The 17,958-nt window shown below is 36.1% G+C and overlaps 1 protein-coding gene and 1 long non-coding RNA gene across 2 annotated transcripts; one reads left to right on the forward strand and one right to left on the reverse strand.

Annotated features, from left to right (window-relative positions):
* Window positions 1-992, reverse strand: LOC125472192. The gene is made up of 2 exons (XR_007254112.1): window positions 776-992; window positions 1-424 (listed from the first exon to the last, which is right to left on the reverse strand). It is a non-coding gene; the product is annotated as an uncharacterized LOC125472192 (long non-coding RNA).
* Window positions 993-15,555: 14,563 nt separating this feature from the next.
* LOC103951430 (V-type proton ATPase subunit e1) lies at window positions 15,556-17,944 on the forward strand. Its single transcript, XM_009362793.3, has 4 exons — window positions 15,556-15,710; window positions 15,844-15,989; window positions 16,775-16,822; window positions 17,595-17,944. The coding sequence occupies exons 2-4, from the start codon at window positions 15,892-15,894 to the stop codon at window positions 17,659-17,661; spliced, it is 213 nt and encodes a 70-aa protein (XP_009361068.1). The 5' UTR covers window positions 15,556-15,710; window positions 15,844-15,891; the 3' UTR covers window positions 17,662-17,944.
* Window positions 17,945-17,958: the final 14 nt, after the last annotated feature.

Genomic DNA, 17,958 nt, shown 5'->3' on the forward strand with positions numbered 1-17,958 from the left:
TAGACTTGAAATGCTTGACATTTTTAACTTTGCAAATATTTACTGAGAAAATTAAAGCACATCGCAACACATACCAAAATGATCGATTAAGAGAACACATGCTAAGGTGATCGATTAAGCGAATACAAGATAAAGCTTAAAGGCTGCCTATATATGATTGAGAGTTTATAAACTACTCAACCAATACAACTTTATTGCATATTATACGACTCTTACAACACACATAGACGCTAAGAGGTTGGCTAATTCTTTGTTTGAGTCTCTGCAACTCCCAGTTTTCCATCATGGCCGTGGCCATGACCTCCGTGACCGTGGTGATGTCCATGCCCTCCACGACCGTGGTCATGTCCATGCCCTCCGTGACCGTGGTCATGTCCATGCTCATGGCCTTTAGCTTGGTCGCTGGCCTGTTCTACGCTGTCCTCTAGGGGTGAAAAAAGAGAGTAGAACTTTACAAATAGAGAAGAAATAAAATGTTGAAATATATATACATCACTTAACAATTATATGAAGGTCTAAAATCAAGATATGCATGCACGTACAAAAGCCACAAGCAGTACATACAAAATGAATAATTAACAGCATGTTTTTACATCGATTCAGAAGTTCTTAGAAGCAATATATGTTTCGTTCTCCAACCAATTAAGATATATATTGTTCAAGTTGCTTGGAAGACAATTTTGTTTGGCATGCACTTGAGGACATGATGTTTTTACTCCTTCGCTCTACTTACTGATTAAACAAGTTTTAGTTAAAAAATGGAGAATAAACTCACGAGCTGAGATTTCAGAGGAGAGAAGGAGAACAGCAAAGACTAGGCCAAGAAGAAGAAAAGTCCTTGAGGATGCCATAATTTTCCGAACAATATTAATACAAAGGAAGCACAGTAATGGTTTCTGAAGGTTGTATATAAGAGAGGATTGCTGTGTAGTATAATGTGGTTTGGCTCTCCCTATTTATAGACCTTTGTAAGAGAGTGGGAAGTGGGGGAGGTGGGGTTGGTTTGGTATTGCTGTGCTTTGAAAAAAAGCTGCTTCTGCTGTGCTGTGAGAATAAGCAGCTGTGAAATAAAGCAGCAGAGTGTTTGGTAAACTTTTTTGTAAAAGTGCTTTTGAAAAAAAAAAGCAGTATTATAGTGTTTGGTAAACTTTTATATAAAACAGATGTGAAAAAAAAGCCAGTTTTTCAAAGCTGGTTTTGCAGCTTCTTGTTTTTGGCTTTTTTTCACCCAAAACTGTGAAAAAAAGCTGAAGCTGAATGTTTACCAAACACAAAAACAGCTCCCAGCTTTTTTTGATATCAGCTTTTTTCAGAATCACCTCAGTACCAAACCAGATTGTGGTCCGAAAGAGATTGAGAGAAGTTTTTTTATTAACTTTTTCCTAATCAGAAGATAAGTATGATTGATGGCTAAAGAGCTAAAACATTGTATAATTATCATTTTGGACTTTAACAAGCAACTTTGAAATTTTTTAATACGGTTATATGAAAATGAGAATTTGGGTATATATGGGGACGGATGCTAGGAAACCGAAATTTTTTAATACGGTTATATGAAAATGAGAATTTGGGTATGTATGGGGACGAATGCGAGGAAACCGTAATTGTCCCCAGCTCACTTTATATTTTTTTAAGGAAAACTAATGAAAAGTGTTTGAAAACTTTGAGTTTTAACGATAATGACAAAATAAAGGGTAAAATGTATATTACTAGGTTTGACTTTTTAGTGTAAAAATGTCGTTTTTGGTTAAAATGAACAGTACCGCAGGTTTTTCGTTAAAACTCCTTTTTTTTTTAATACTATATGCCTGTTTTCGGTTGTCATAGTTTTGTATTTGAATGTTTTATGGTTTGATTCGTGATTTGGTAGTTATTTTTTTTTTCATGATTATAGCCTTTTATGCTGCTTGCATTATGTGATCAAAACGTTTTTTTCCATTAATTATGAATTATTGGTGAAATCGTTAACCCATACTCAATGTATTTATAATTAGGCATTGGATTAATATTCGATGTGGTAATAGGGTAATCAGAAGATGACCCTCTGATTACCCTTGTAGTGAAAAAATTCGGATACAAACCCTCGTGGTGAAGTCCGTTAGAATTCAAACTCAAACGTAACATTTCTGTCAACTCTCTGTTAACATCTATGTAGAAAACCAAACTAAGATGTGAAAGTATTTCTGGAAGCGTTGATTTCCTTTGCTTCATTCCTCTGTAAAAATAGTTACATGAGATTGATTTACAAGAATCCTATGGGATGTTAATTTCCCATTTAGCTGATGCATGAGATGACGATTATTAACATCAAAAGCCAGAATACAAAAGTCTAATGACTCTAATCTATGTTGGACTCCCGCTCCCACCGGGTCCTACCTGCTTCTCTGCATCCATCCTCTCTCTCATTGTCTATCCAGACTTCTCTCTCTCTCTCTCGAGCTTTTTAGCTTCCCTTCGTTGGTCATGGTATTGTTGCTGAACAAATATCCAAACTTTGAAAGCTGGTTTCAATTCCGAATCACTCCTCACCAACATTCAAACCTATCTCATTGTTACCCAGTTTCTGTTGATCAATTCCGATTCTCCGTTATCAATCAGATTGAAGAATTGTTTTAAAAAATTCAGCTAAGATCTTGAGTTTTGGCGTTCCCAATATCGCCTCTAGTTTTCTATTAATTTAACAAACAAGCAATTCAATTAAAGTTTCCACATAAAAAATGATAACTAAGATTTTCAATGTTACTTGAATTGGCTCATGCTGGTTTTAAAAAATCTAGTCGTTCTGATGGACAAAGAGCTTTGAATGAAATCGAAGCATGAGTAAAGAATTCATAGCCTTGGATGAATGAGATCGATTTTTTTTTTTTTTTTTATCCCTTTTGGTTATGAACGTTGAATGAGTTAACAGAGAGTTGATGGAAATGTTAATTTTGGGTTTGAATCATAACGGACTTTACCATGAGGGTTTAAATCAGAATTTTTTCACCACGAGAGCTATCTTCCAACTACCCTATCACCATGAGAATCATTAATCCGATTTAGCCTTATCACCACGGGAATCATTAATCCGATTTAGCCTTATAATTATGAGGGCACAACCGATGGTTAAATTCGTGATTATAATATGAATAATATTGACAATTATGTGAATGAATATGAGTCCACGACACACTTGTCTCCAATTTGAAATTTGAAGTGAAATTTTAAAAAGGCTTGTTCTTAAGTCTCTCGTTTGTGAATCTAAAGTATTCATATTTATAAAGGAACTTCGATGAAAAGGGCTCGCATAACAAAATTTTAATCAATTACACTCAATCAATTTTTAAATTACAAGGACAAAAACAAGGGAGCAATGACACTATCATAATTATATTGAATTTGGGCGCAATTGATGGTATCATAATTAAGTTGAAGTTTGATTCATAAATTATCGAAAACTGTTTCCTCATAAATTACCCGTAATTGTATCTTCATAAATTACCAGCAACTGTTTCTTCATCAATTACCAGCATTTTCTCAATCCTAAACAATTTCTATTATATGCTTTAAAAAATATTAAAAAACAAGTCTCATAAAAATGTATGTAAAAAATGTGTCTTTAGATCCTAACCTTTTAAAGAGTTCTACTTTTTTCTACTGCCCCACGTAGAAGCTACTTTCTAATTAAAAAAACTAAAACTATTGACGGTAAGTGAAGAAGTAGTTGAATGAGGCAAATTTCAACTTATAATCACGACTTTCAATGAAGCCAACTTCAATATAATATTTTTTCGTATAATCCTGACTTTCAATGAAACAAATTCAATATAAAAAAAAAGTTCGTTATGTGTTTTTGAATAAAAAAAATTGTGAGACATATTTTATTAGTTTTCTATATTTTCTTTGTTATTAAAATGGAACAGGCTACTCTTTGCGGAGAAATTATAGAGTATGAAGACCGGATTACGTGTTTCTTAGGGCCCACACGTATAAAACAACTTATAGCTACCCCGTTAATTTGAGTAGTAGACATATTTTTTATTTGTATAATTATTTATACTATCTTTAATAAAAATATAGCCAGTAATGTATGTAGATCTTATCTTTACTATAAAAATAATACACATAGACAGTAAAATAGTACTTTTGCCTAACTTATTAGGTGGACCATCTCCCAAATAGAATCATGTCCGGATTTTCTTTGTGAGGATTTCAGAATTCTTTAATTTATATCTGTTTATCGTATATCGTGTAATTAGTTTTTGTCAGTTACTGTTTATATTTAATTTTAAATAAAAAAATTTATAATAATTTCTGACCATACGATATACGATGAATGGATGTGATTAGAAAATTTTCAAAATTCTAACAAAAAGAATCCGGAAAGAAATCTCCTTAGCCCAAATAACCTCTCCTGCATGTGGGCCAAGCGCCACAAACCTTTTTCCACCACACAAAATCTACAAAGTTCCCATCGTACTCTAGGCAACCCCATCAGTTTTTAGCTTCGTAGCAAACTGTACCGTCATTAAATGGAATTCAATTTCAATTTTCGTTTCACTAAATATTTTTAAAGATGATGTTTCAAATACGTGTTAACTACACAGAGGGTTAAAGATATAAAAAAGTGATATTTGATATACATGTTCATTTGCAAAGAGTTATATATAATGATTAGGTATGCACAAATGCAGGTGGCCCAAAGGGTCACCTATCATAGTAGACACTATTGGGGACTAAGTAAACTTTCAAGACATACTTACCTCGTTGTTCTCTCCTTTTATTGAGGTTTCAAGAACAACTGGGTTTGCAGATTATCGTCATAGCTTGCACGACACGATAAGTATGTGCATCTCTTTTCCTTCTATGTTCATCCTCTTGCTCTTCCATTTCGAACAATTCATTTTCTTGCTCCTGGAAATCGAACAATTCATTCTCTTGCTCAATTAATTTTTTATGTTGCTCTTTGATTTCTAACAATCCCCTTGAAGAAGACATTGTAAGAACTCTAGATTTATACAATATGAAGAAAAATTCAGAGAGATTTTGATTTTGGTGTCTGAGTTTAGATTGGATGTAGGGTTTATATGGAGAAAAAAAAATGATGAGGTTGTAGATAATGTTATGTGGCACGCTGTGATTAGTTGAAAATCTTATCGAAATTTATCCACAAAGATTATGAACAAATAGCGACACGTAGTGCGACGAAATTGATTAAAATTTTATTGGAAATCTAAATTCTTACAGGATCACAACATGTGTCGCTGCAAGATTGGTTAAAAATCTAATTTAAAATATATTCACAAAAAATTATAATTTCAGATAATGACAAGTGCCGGATCCCAAATTAAACATAGATCCCTTTATCTTTTGTCATTAAAAAAAATAATTTTTATACCAATTGTCTAAACAATTCATTTAAAGGTTAAAATGCACTCGCACAATTACTATTCACTAAGATATAATTAACTATCAAAATACGGACAGTAATTACCTGAGTGGGGGTGCAAATGCTTTTACCAATAAACTGTTGGTTATTTTAATTATTTTAATTATATTTTATTTTAAAGATTCAAAAATTATTTTTATTTTATTTTATTTATTTTTAATATTTAAGAGTTGTGTTTTATTTGAAGAGTCATAATCCTTTTCTAAAGAGAATTGTTATTGGCACTCCAAAATTCTCATTCTACACTCCAAACTTTATATATTTAGAAAGAAAAATACACTTGTGAGGAGTGTAGAATGAGAATTTTGGAGTGCCAATAACACTTCTTTTTCTAAAAGGGTATGAGAAGTTCTTTAAATAAGAAACCTTAGACAGAAAACATAATATGCAAAACTTTTATGTCTTCCTCAGTTCTCACATCTTTGTTAGTTTACATTCATACTTTATAATTCTTGGGCAATTGATCACTACTTGGTAATCCCGTCTGCCGTTGGCGTGCATATCGGATCAGATATCTTATGAGGCTTTGGGTTGTATCTTGGAGTTGTAGGCACCATCATAACTTGCATGTAGGGAGATGTCTACGACTTTAGGGCAGCGACATAGCGCCTCTCTTTGGTTCACAGACTAAATATTCTTATTCCCTTTTCCTAATTTAATTTTCATAAATTTGATAATGATTATACATTTTATTTGTTATATTTGATCATATAAATATTTGGTATATCTCTGCAATATATTTCACAATCTAAAGCCGTAAAGGTGTGGTAATATAATTGCAAATTTTACAATCTGTTTCTACAGTACCTTGGAAGCCCTAAGAATTGTAGTTTTTCCTGTGTTGAAAGTGGAATTTTAGGGTCCTGTCGTTCATTGCATTTTTTCACTCTCTGCATTTTTTTTTTATTCGGGTCCTGTCGTTGCATTTTGACTCTGTGCATTTTTTTTATATTTTTATTCAAGTCCTGTCATTGAATTTCTGAGAAGGCAAAACTTGCCCTTCGTCCATTGCTTTTTTGACTCTTTGCATTTTCTTTATTTTATTCAGTACCAAAACATTTTTAGTATTGCTTATCTGTCAATTATTGTCTGAGGTTGATTATCTTGGTAAACTACAATTAATAATTAAATATTACCTGTATACAGCACACTGATACTTGTAAACTGCAATTATCTAATATTACTCGTAAACTGCAATTAATTATTAAATATTACTTGTAAACTGCATACTGTTACTTGTAAACTGCAATTATTTAATATTGCTTGTCTGTCAAGCGATTTGCCGCAATTGCATCAGTGCGTGATTATTACAGTTTGTGTGTGATTATTCAGTACCAACAATTGCATACTGATATATATAATATTAAACTGTTGATGCTTCTTTCTGTGCAAATTCAACGTGCGGGGGTATCAGTGTGGTTTTTCACAACAAAGCAGGTGGCTATACTGGAGGTTTCGCTTGCAAAACTCCCAACATGACCAACCCCTACACTACTAAGATCCTAGCTGCTCGTGAAGGATTGCATTCGGCTATTCAAAGACAATGGCAGCACGTTGTTCTAGAGTGTGATGCATTACAAGTGGTTCGAGCTATTGGCAGCCCTAGTTGTGGGCTTTCTTCTGCCACTGGTTTACTGATTGAGGATGTTAAAACTAGCCTACGAAGCTTCATCTCTGCGAGAGTGAGTCACATATGTAAATCCGTCAAATTATTGGCACGTAGAATGGCCACGTTGGCCTTAATTTCTACTGTTTCTAGTTGTTAGTTTAAGGTGCCTTCAACTCCTATTCAGGATGATCTCCTTTAAGATTGTATGCTTGCTTAATATTATGAATAAAATCGCTACCGTCTCTTTTCTTCTTCTTCTTCAAAAAAAAAAAAAAGACAACGTGTACAAAGTATAAATCTAACATAACTGTACAAATAACATCTATAAAAAACCAAGTTAAAGCGGATAAAATCTGCACAAGCAACTACAAAAATCTAGCATAACTCAAATCCGAACCCATATAACCCAAATGGTAATGCTATGGAGACAAATTTTATAAATCAAATTATGTGGATGTTAATGATTGGATTATTACTTAAGTGTTAATTAACGTGCTTATTATTTTTTTTTTATTGATGAGACTTGATTTGGTTTGCAAATTTAATTTAAACATTTGGTTTCCCTAGCATTGAAAACAACCAAAACTCTAGATCATAATTATCACGGATGTTTTGCACTTGAATCTAAAACCTCACTTACAAGTGAAGAGGAATACCACTAAACCGTAGTATGAAGTGGCCTGATGATATCAAGTTAAACAAAGTATTTCACACTCTTTATTCTTCTTCAAATGGAGAACCCTATGTTATTTACAAACCCGGTTTTACCTTCTACACATCTTTCTCAATTTCTATCCGTTGAATCGAATAAATTGAAGAGAATCAAATGATAGAAATTAACAGAGTGTATGTGGAAGGTATAAAGGATGTATAGGTAGCACAACCATTTATAATAATACAAATGAGCAATACTATGAAATAAATCAAAACAAACCCTAATCTATTATAAACTTTATATTTAAGTGTGATTGTGTAAATTTTAGATTAGATTTTATTCTAGTTATTCTTCCCTGTTAGGACTTGTATTCCTTGGAGGAGAATGATTCTTCTCTCCCTTATTACTATAAATAAAGGCACTGCGTAGGGGGAATAACACATCCTCTACACAACCCTACAAACACATCTTTCTCCACTGTGACGACCTGTCCCTAATTTTCTATGTAATTTTCTCCCCAAGTGTGTAAATTGACGTTTATGCCATTTTTGACAAAAGTGGAAACTGACGTGGACGTACTTATTCGGCTTTTAATTTATTTTTCTCGCTATTGTAATTAATTAGTACTTATTGTTACGATCGTGTGAGCTCAAGTTAGACCCAAAACGGTTTTGTAACCAAAAAGTTACGTTTAGTTAAATTATGTTAACAATGGGTAGATTTTGTACACGTGCGTGTTAATTATTCAGTGTTTGAAAACCACTATTTTTTACAAGGCACGTTAGATTTCACATGATTTCCGCTGTACAAGACCCTATCATTTTTCTTTTTAAAAATCTAACCCGTGCCTTACTTTTTCTCACCAATCAATTTCTCTTCTCACTTTTCTCAACCAATCAAACATAACTCCCTCTCTCTTCTCTTTGCCCAATCAGAAAGTTGTCTCTCTTTCTTTCTCATCTTCTCATTCTCTCTCCCTCGCTTGTGACTCTTTTCCCTCTGCAACACACACACAATAATATCAAACCTCATAGATCGACCTTTAAAACACTACCATCGTGCTCCTCTCATCCCCACAACACACATCCGTACCAATCAATCGCGAAGTGGACGAGTTTTGAGTGTCTAACTTGGAACAACTCAAAAGCTCCAACTTGGTGAGTTTTCCCGCGATGTTTTTTCAGCTGTGTTACAAGGTTTTGGAAGCATCCTCACAACTCCCCGAGGTCCCTAGTTTAAAGTTAAAGCTTAGTCAATGTCGAAACAAGCGGGTTCAAGGATTCGAAATTTGGTCCGAGAGCTTCGAGCTAATTTCAATCCATTTCCATCAACTTTTTGGACTTTTGAAAGGTACAAACTTGTTCTACTCTTCAAGAGCTTCATTTCCATATAAAGTGCGTCGAAAATGGTTGAGAAATGAGCAAGATATGAAGCTTTGATATTTTTTCCAGAAACCGGCGTGTTTTTCCAGAATCCGACAAACCAAACGGTGGCGCTGCCGGCAGCTGACGACGGCCAACGACGGAGGATCACCGAAGAAGAAGGAGAATATTTCATCAAAGTTGACAGAATATTCTGACGCCGTTAGATTCCATTACTATTTAACAGAATATTCCGTCAAGTCTGACGAAATATTCCCTGGTTTAATCAGCTTTAACCTGCGAATGGACGCGCGTGTGGCCATGGGCTAGGTGCCACGTGAGGGAGCGTCCTGCCTTTAGCCGGCGTGTGCTTGACGTGTACGGGTCCTTGACTTCATGGAGAATGTTTTTGTATATTGTTTGAGCAAACTATGGGGGGTTTTCCTAGCTTTTTCGCATATGTCCTTATTAATTAATTATTATTAGTTGTTTCACATATAAGAGAGAATTACCCCAAGGAGGTACGAGGACAAGCGAGGCTAGGAGGCTACGATCCATCGACGTATCAATGAGTGGGCATTTATTTTCATGTGTGTGTGTGTGTGTGTGTGTGTGTGTGTGTGTAAACTTTATAGTTTCCACATATGCTTTTGGATTGATTTATGCCTATCATGCCATGTTTTATTTAATTTTAGAAATGTTAATTTGTGGTTGAGATTTATATACTGTCATGGCATGTTCATATGCATTTTACCGGCTCATCATACATTGTTACACCCGGTGTTAGTGCTCGCCCAGGGCCAGGGCCAGTCTTTCATATGTATGTTCACATCCGCACCACACGCTCGCCTTGGATCCAAGTAGGTGCCAGTCCTGTCGTACAGGTTGTAATAGGCAACTTCGACTCGTATGTGACCGCAAATAATGTCAGTCTTCACATGATTGTATCACTAAAGCGTATATTATGATTACACTCAGTCTTGTTCATGTCAGAAATCCTCTGCATGAACTCATATGTCAGCATAGATTGATGAGCACCTGATTTTATTATACTAGTGTTGAGATATTATGATTTGGCATACTTCTGGATTTACTGTTGATTTGCATTTGATTTCATACTTATATGTAGTATGATTTTCTGGAAATTATACATGTTTTACGGCGAGGGGTTAGTATGTTCAGAAAATAAATGTGTTTTATAAATCTTTGTTTTTGCCCACTCACCCTTCTGTTTTTCGCCCCTACAGGTCTTAGTTAGCTAATTTATTTTGTGGCGTACAAGGAATATCCTGCGGTTCTGACATATCCATAAATAATGTAGGGATTTTTCTCAGTTGTAAATTAAGTACTTAACTAGTTTCGACTGCACTACTTATGTCATCTAAGCTCTGAAAATTTGTGCTTGATGGGTTCTTCCCAGTACTGCGCATTCGCTACTTCAGAATAATTAATTGTTAGTTTTGGTTTAAATTTACCCTTATTTTGCATGCTTCACATCTCTATTTGGTTACGTCATCTTAGGGTGACGGCTAGCATGCCTTGACTATGGTCTGGGTGTGTCATCCACTCTTTCGTTACCGTGCCCTCTATCTTCCTTGTTAGTTAAATATAGGCCACAACACGTTATCATCACTCTCCCACTGCTACACTTAGGAATTTGATGTGGAAGTTTTCTACATCAAACAATTTCATCAATATCATCACACAATCAGGTTCTTTCAAAACAACGATTTTGATCTCGATATTTTTGCAGCGTGATAGTATGAACATTCACCATAATGCATAACTCAACTTTACATTTTTTTCGAATTTTAGATTCTACATAAATTATGTATGCATTATATCCATAATTGTTGAATTATGTGAATTGATATTGCCATGAATTGCATCTTATATATGTCCATGCATTAAATTATTTGATTAAATATACATTGAATTAATTGAATTTGAAAAAAAATTAAAATTTTATTTTGGGTTCTTCGAACCTAAACCCATCACAACTAGAGCCCGAAGCTCCGAGCCCTTGGAACGCAACCCAAAAACCCCGATGCCCTTCAAGGCGTCACACTCATGGCTTGCAGCCATGCCCAACCACCATGGCTGCCATCCTCGATAACTTATAGTCTTCGTTGACCTTGTTTTTGGCCGAGATTCATATGAATCTCCCTGGATTTCGAAAACCCATATTCAAATCCTAGGATTTTTCCTAGTTTTTGGACGTCGACATCTTCTCTGTCACACCATCTAGGTTACATGTCAAAATCATAACTTGTTTTGAGTTATTTTGACTAGAACACGACCACCTGAAGCAGCGGTGCCAGCCTTCGTCCTTGATGACCACACCTAGCGAAGCTGGGGTGTTCTTTGGCTAAAATATGAGCCCAGTTGGGCCTTGGTTTCTACTCGGCCTGAGAATTTTTTTTTCTTTTTTCTCTTTTGGGCTCACATGCAGCGGCCTTAGCATGACACCAGCCCGAAAGTTACGAAGTCCCCTACTCACGTCACACCAGATCCTAGCCTGTCGTTGGTGTATCTGTGTCTGTGTCGCACCAAATTCTAGCTCGAAGTTGGAACATTGGTGCACTACACCGTGAAGCACCGAAGCACGCCTCCGAGTGGGCTTACAGCCCCGACCTGCTCATTGCAGCACATGATCAGTGCTCGTATGGGCCCCTTATTTTTTTTAGGCTTATTCCTGCAGCCCATTTGCTGCTAATGAGCCCATAGCCCAATTCTTTTGGGGCCTGATCAACCCGTGCATACTCCAGCCCAATTTTGGGCCTGGATCTCACAGTATTAACTTGCTTAGTTCACTCGTGGGCTTTGGCCCATCATTTTGGGCCTCAAGTCTAAATGCCTATTTTTTTAGGCCTTATGAGTTTTATAATTTTTCACCAACACTTTAATTTAGCCCCGAAGTTCAAATAATTAATTCAATTATAATTCTTGACCTGAAGATCTATTTGCATATTTTCTATATATATATATATATTTGTGTTTGTCTGTATGAACATATGAACCTGAAGTTCATAATTATTTTGAAACTTGAAGTTTCAAGAAACATGCCTTGTTTGAAAACCTGAAGTTTTCCTTAAAAACATCACCCATGAAAACCCAAAGTTTTTTTCATGTAAATTTAAACCAATACATGTCTATTAGAACCTATATGTTCTACTCCTATGTGAATGGATTGATTTTTTTGTCTCCATTACACTAACCACATCTTGTCCATTTATTTTGTGATAGGAAGATGTCGAATTTGAACAAACTCGACTTCACCATTTTAGAGGTATTTGGAAGAAACTACCTCAAGTGGGTCTAAGATGTAAAGCTTGACCTCACCGCAAAGAATTTGTGTCCCGCCATTCAAGATAAGACGGACAACTCTGTTTGTGAAGCTAATAAAGCCACTGCTATGATTTTCATCTGAAGACACATTCATGATGCATTGCAAACTGAGTACCTTGTTGAAAAAGATCCACGAGCACTTTAGGTCACTTTGGTTGATCGCGTTAATCACCAAAAGGACATCTTCTTGCCTAAAGAAAGACATGACTAGCAGCATCTGTGCTTTCAAGACTTTAAGTCTGTGAATGAATATAATTCTGAAGTTAATCCGATCACTTCTCAAGTTCTGCAACAAGAACTTGACTGAAGATGATCTTTTGGAGAATACCTATTCGACCTTATTTGTTACCAATATTGCCCTGCAACAACAATATAGGTGTCAGAAGTCCACTAAGTTTTCGAATTTGATCTTTGTTTTACTTCTCGCTGAAAAGCAGAATCAGCTGTTGATGAAGAATCATCAAGCTCAACTTACTGGGGCAACTGCTATGCCTGAAGTACACTACAACACAAACCAACTCCCAAAACGCCAACATAGGCGTGGTAGGGGCGGCCAGAAGCCACCCTGTCAAGGTCAACAGAGCCAAGGCCCATCTGAGGGAGGAAATTGAGCCCAAAAGCACCTAAACTTGCTCCCAAGGCCCCAAACTTCAAGAATAAGGGCAAAACACCTGAAACCATGAATGCATACATGTGTTATTGCTGTGGTTCAAAGGACCATTGGTCTTGTGTTTGCCATGCTCTCCAGAAGGTTGTAGCTAAATATCATTCTCGTTGTAAGAAGTTTGAATCAAACTTTATGCAGGTGGATGAACCGGAGAGTACCAAGATGAAGGTTTCTAACTTTCAGGAGGCTATCACCCCTATGGAAGATTAGAATCTTAGACATAAACTATTTTCTAGTTGAAACTAGAATAATGGGGCCGAATTCCACTCTCTCCACTCTCACTCTATCGTGCTCTCTCTCTCCCTTGTCAGTTAAATATAAGCCACAACATAATCCTCAATATGCAATAAATCCTAAACTTAACAGGTAAGAAATCTTGTAATAAAAACTAATTTCCAACATTTCAAACTACTACAAATTCATGTGACAAAATCTCACAACTTTTTTAATTGAAGAATGGCATAGCAGAATGCATCATGCCAGTTGCTCTGCATTTAAAAGTTGTTCACAAGTATTAAAAATCCAAATATTAACTTAAAAGGGTTGTTTGGAAACTAAAATTTTGTTTGGTAGTATTTTTTAATTTTCAGTTTAAAAAATAAAAATAAAAACTCAACTGAAGACACGAGTTTTCAGGTTTCATTTTTAAACTGAAAACTTAAAATAGTAACCAAACAAGATTTCAATTTTGAAAAAAGAAAGCTGAAAACCAAAAACTAAAAACGGAAACGAAATAGTTAATAAATGACCCTTAAGTAATTCAAGCCAATCCATTTGCATCATGGAAATTTTAGTTTGTCAGAACATGGTGTGTAACTTAATTTCGAGCAGCAACAGATCATCCATGTCCTCTTTATTGTTTTGTGTTAGCATCTGCTGCTATGTTGCTCTAAATTGGTCGCCATCCTTTCATCAAATAAGCTCGTTAATCAACACTTAAGTAATAATCCAATCGTCAACTTTTATATCATTTAGTTTACAAAATTTTGTTTACAAATTCAATCTTCAAATAAAAGACTTGGGACGATTTGACATAAAAACAAAAAGGGTAAAGTACAAAAAACTACCTCAACTATTAGTGTCACGACACTTTCATATCTCATTTTTTAAAATGACAATATCATACCTTATCTTATGAATTTGTATCAATGTCATACCTCCGTCAGTTTTTCTGTTAATTTTTCTGTTAAGTGCTAACGTGGCTAGATGTGGGGACCACTCACTAATCCAACAGGATTAAAATATAATTAAGTATATTTTTAATAATTAAAAATTAAAAAAATAAAAAAAAATTATATTAAATCTTTCTCTCCTCTCTCTCTCTCTCTCTCCCCCATCTCTCTCGCCTCTTTCTCTTCTCTCCATCCCCAAAACCCCTTCCCACCCGTCCCCCCCCAACCTTCCTCCACCACCCTCTTTCTCTCTCGTCTCTCTCTTCTTTCTCTCTGGACACCTACCTGCATCCTTCAAACCTTTCCCATCCGTCCCCCCCAACCTTCCTCCCCTTCACCCTTTCTTCCTCTCGCTCCCCGTCTTCCCCAAACTCAAAACTAGAACAACCCAACCCAGATCCCACCCCGCTCCAAACTTAAAACTAGAACCACCCAACCTAGATCTCACCTAGCTTCTGTCTTCCCTGAACAGGCTGAACTGTTTGGACCACACCCAAATCCGACAATCCGTCAACCCAGTGTACAATGTCCCGTCGTTCGACACTGCCAACGCATTCACGGCGTCCTCATGTGCCTTGACCGACTTGACGCAGCGGAGATCTGAGTCCCGCCAAATCTTTAGGCTCGACGCAGGGGAGATCTAGAGTCATTTCTCGTGGCCCGATGTGGCGTAAAAGAGGTTGTGGTTAACGGCGAGGTAGGTGATTGAGAGGGAGGGGTGGCGGGGCGGGAGAGTGGCGAAGCAGAGGTAGGAGACGGAGAGGTCAAAGGGCTCTAGATGGGAGAATTTTTGGAGGGAGAGGTTGCACAGAGAAGATGGGAGCGGGGGGAAGAAAGAGTGAGGGGGAGGAAGGTTGGGGGGGATGCATGGGAAGGGTGGGAAAGTTTTGGGGATGCATGTGGGTGTCCAGAGAGAGACAAGAGAGGCGAGAGAGAGAGAGGGGAGAGGGTGAATCCACAATTTTATATATAAAAAAAATTTATTTTTAATTTTTTTAATTTTTAATTATTAAAAAATATATTTAATTATATTTTAATCTAGTTGGATTAGTGAGTGGCCCCAGTATCTAGCCACGTCAGCACTTAACAGAAAAACTGACGGAGGTATGACATTGGCACAAATTTGTAAGATGAGATATGACATTGTCATTTTAAAAAGATGAGGTATGAAAATGTCGTGATATCAATAGTTGAGGTAATTTTTTGTACTTTATCCAAACAAAAAACTTGAGAGCATGGCCATATCGGAGAGTTCACAAAGCCCATTTAAAAATGGACTACTTTTTAGCCCGAGTTATATTTGGACTTAAACCTCCGAGTTCTTTTTTTTTTTTTTTTTTGGGTCTCAAGGTCCATGTTCGTTTTCCTCCAAATGACAGCGTTCCCAATTCATCAAATCGACTTTAAGATCCCAATATTTTCTATCCGTTGATTTATTTTTCCACATTTTCTCGGCAGCCAAACAGCCCCGTTGGTTTCCATTTACTTTTTTCAAGCTGAATCATTGGCCTTTATTTTTTTCCTGTTTATCTAAATTAGCCTTTACAATTATTAAACCCTAAATCACGTTCGAATTCCTTGTTGTTTCAATCTTGTATTGCAGAAATTGAACTTTTGTGTTTGTGGGATCAAGATCGAAGAGAAATCCAACATGGGGTTCTTAGTTACGACCCTAATTTTCATTGTGATTGGGATTATTGCGTCCTTATGTACCAGAATTTGCTGCAACAGAGGACCCTCTGCTAATTTGTAAGTTTCCCCATCATCCAATTTCACCTTTTTGCTCTCTATATCCCTTAAAATGTTGGGTCTTTTTTTTTTTTTTCTTTGTTTACCAAAATGTATCTAGCCGCTGAATTTATTAGGTATATGATCACACAGATCCTAAGGAATGTTTTGTATTTGGGAGCTAAGCAATTTTTACTCATGTAAATTTGCTTACAAGTACTATTCTACAAGTTAATTGGTTATGTCACTGCTCATTCATTTTGATATCTGATGTTGGAGAGCTATGCACATCTCGTAATGCAAAGATCCAAGCTTTTCGATGCTGGCGAACTTCTATGAAAACTGGTTAAATTTGTTTAGTTGGTTTTTTGCTAATTTTTGAGTATCATTGGGTAGTCTAGTCTCAATGGTTTATATGTGTTTACTAAGACTTTCAGTCATGGAACTAACCGGTTCATGTGTAAATGGGACTCAGAAACTTTATTCCACCTGGGATCATCTTTAGAGTTAAGCCACTGACGTGTGGGCCTTCACGACCCCTGGCCTCGGATTGTTAGTTCTTTGTTATCCAATGTTGTTTAAAATGATAGCATTTATAAGGATAAGTAGTCTTTACTATTTCTTTGCGAAAAAAATAGCTTAATATTTGTCTTTCACAGTTTAATTGAGTCTTTATGTTTTGCCTGCTTACGAATATGATGCCGTCCTTTAAAATAAAGAGTGGTTTGAGAAAATTCCTTGCAGTTTCTTTTGATATAAAATCATGCTTGTTTGTGCAAAATACTGAATGCTATATTCTTACGCAGGTTCCATCTAACATTGGTTATTACAGCAACGATCTGTTGTTGGATGATGTAAGTTCTTCTGTAACATATTATCGTATATATATATCTCTTCGTCATCAGTAGCAAGGTTTTTGATAATTCAGTAGTGAGTGAGACGTAAGATTTTTGGTCCAGACTCTAGATCCAGAACAACCAGTTATGCTCGACGAGAGAGTTATTTCCATTTTGTTGTCAACATAAATTCTGCACTAAGTCGTCTGGATTGAGGGGGAAAATGAGAATATTGTTGTGTAGCTCATTGATTGGATGCCTCAGACAGAAAATCCTCCTTAGAGGGGCTTTAGAACTTAGCCTGTATGTTCATTCACTCATTGCAACAGCCAATCCACCCACACTAGTGACAACGTGTCCCATCATGGTAGTGTACTTGTGCTGTCTATCATCTTTCCAAGTGAAATGAACAAAAAAACCCCTCCTTTATTCCCTGGTTAGGTTGGCTGCAAAATGGTGACGGTAATGTGGTGCAGTGATAGCGTAGGAAGAGTTTGTGATCGACTTATTGTGCATGATAAGTTAATGCCTATTTGAGTCAACCTTCTTGCACTCCGGCCTTGCTATAAAGATATAAAGACTAGATGAATTGGTGCCCGTTGAGTTTACGTTTTCTAAACTTTGATATGATTTCTGTGTGTAATTCTCATGGGATGAAGTTTCCTCGATGATATCAATCAATTTTTCCTTTTGGCTTACTGTGTAGCTCAAGAGATGGCATTCGGTTATTTAATTTTCTACCCTTTTACTCAACCTGACATCATATATTTGTAATCTTTGGCATTGTTAGGTGGGCAATTGTATATCTTGCACAAATGAAACCACTCATAGTCCCTATTCTAAATGAAGGAGAGTGAAGTTGCTTTTCGAAAAGCATATATCGCCTCATTTGGTTACTTCGCACTTGGATGATGGATTGGCTCCAGAGAACATCAAGTTTTAGTCGAATTGATTGTTTTTAGTATCTTCTGGTGTTGGATTTGTATGTAAATGTTGGAGTGTAAACGTCGAATTCGTTTGGCATTGTTGCTCTACATTACGTCATGTTAAATGTTATATGTACCCTCATTCATTTTTCAATGTCAAGATATTCAAAAACGGATAAATGCGAAGTAAATGGAACAAGTTTGAGCAAGTTCAGCTCTGGATTCTTT

The sequence above is a fragment of a genome, unplaced genomic scaffold (assembly GCF_019419815.1).
Source record: "Pyrus x bretschneideri cultivar Hongxiangsu unplaced genomic scaffold, Pyrus_bretschneideri_v1 Contig66, whole genome shotgun sequence".
NCBI classification, from domain to species: domain Eukaryota; kingdom Viridiplantae; phylum Streptophyta; class Magnoliopsida; order Rosales; family Rosaceae; genus Pyrus; species Pyrus x bretschneideri.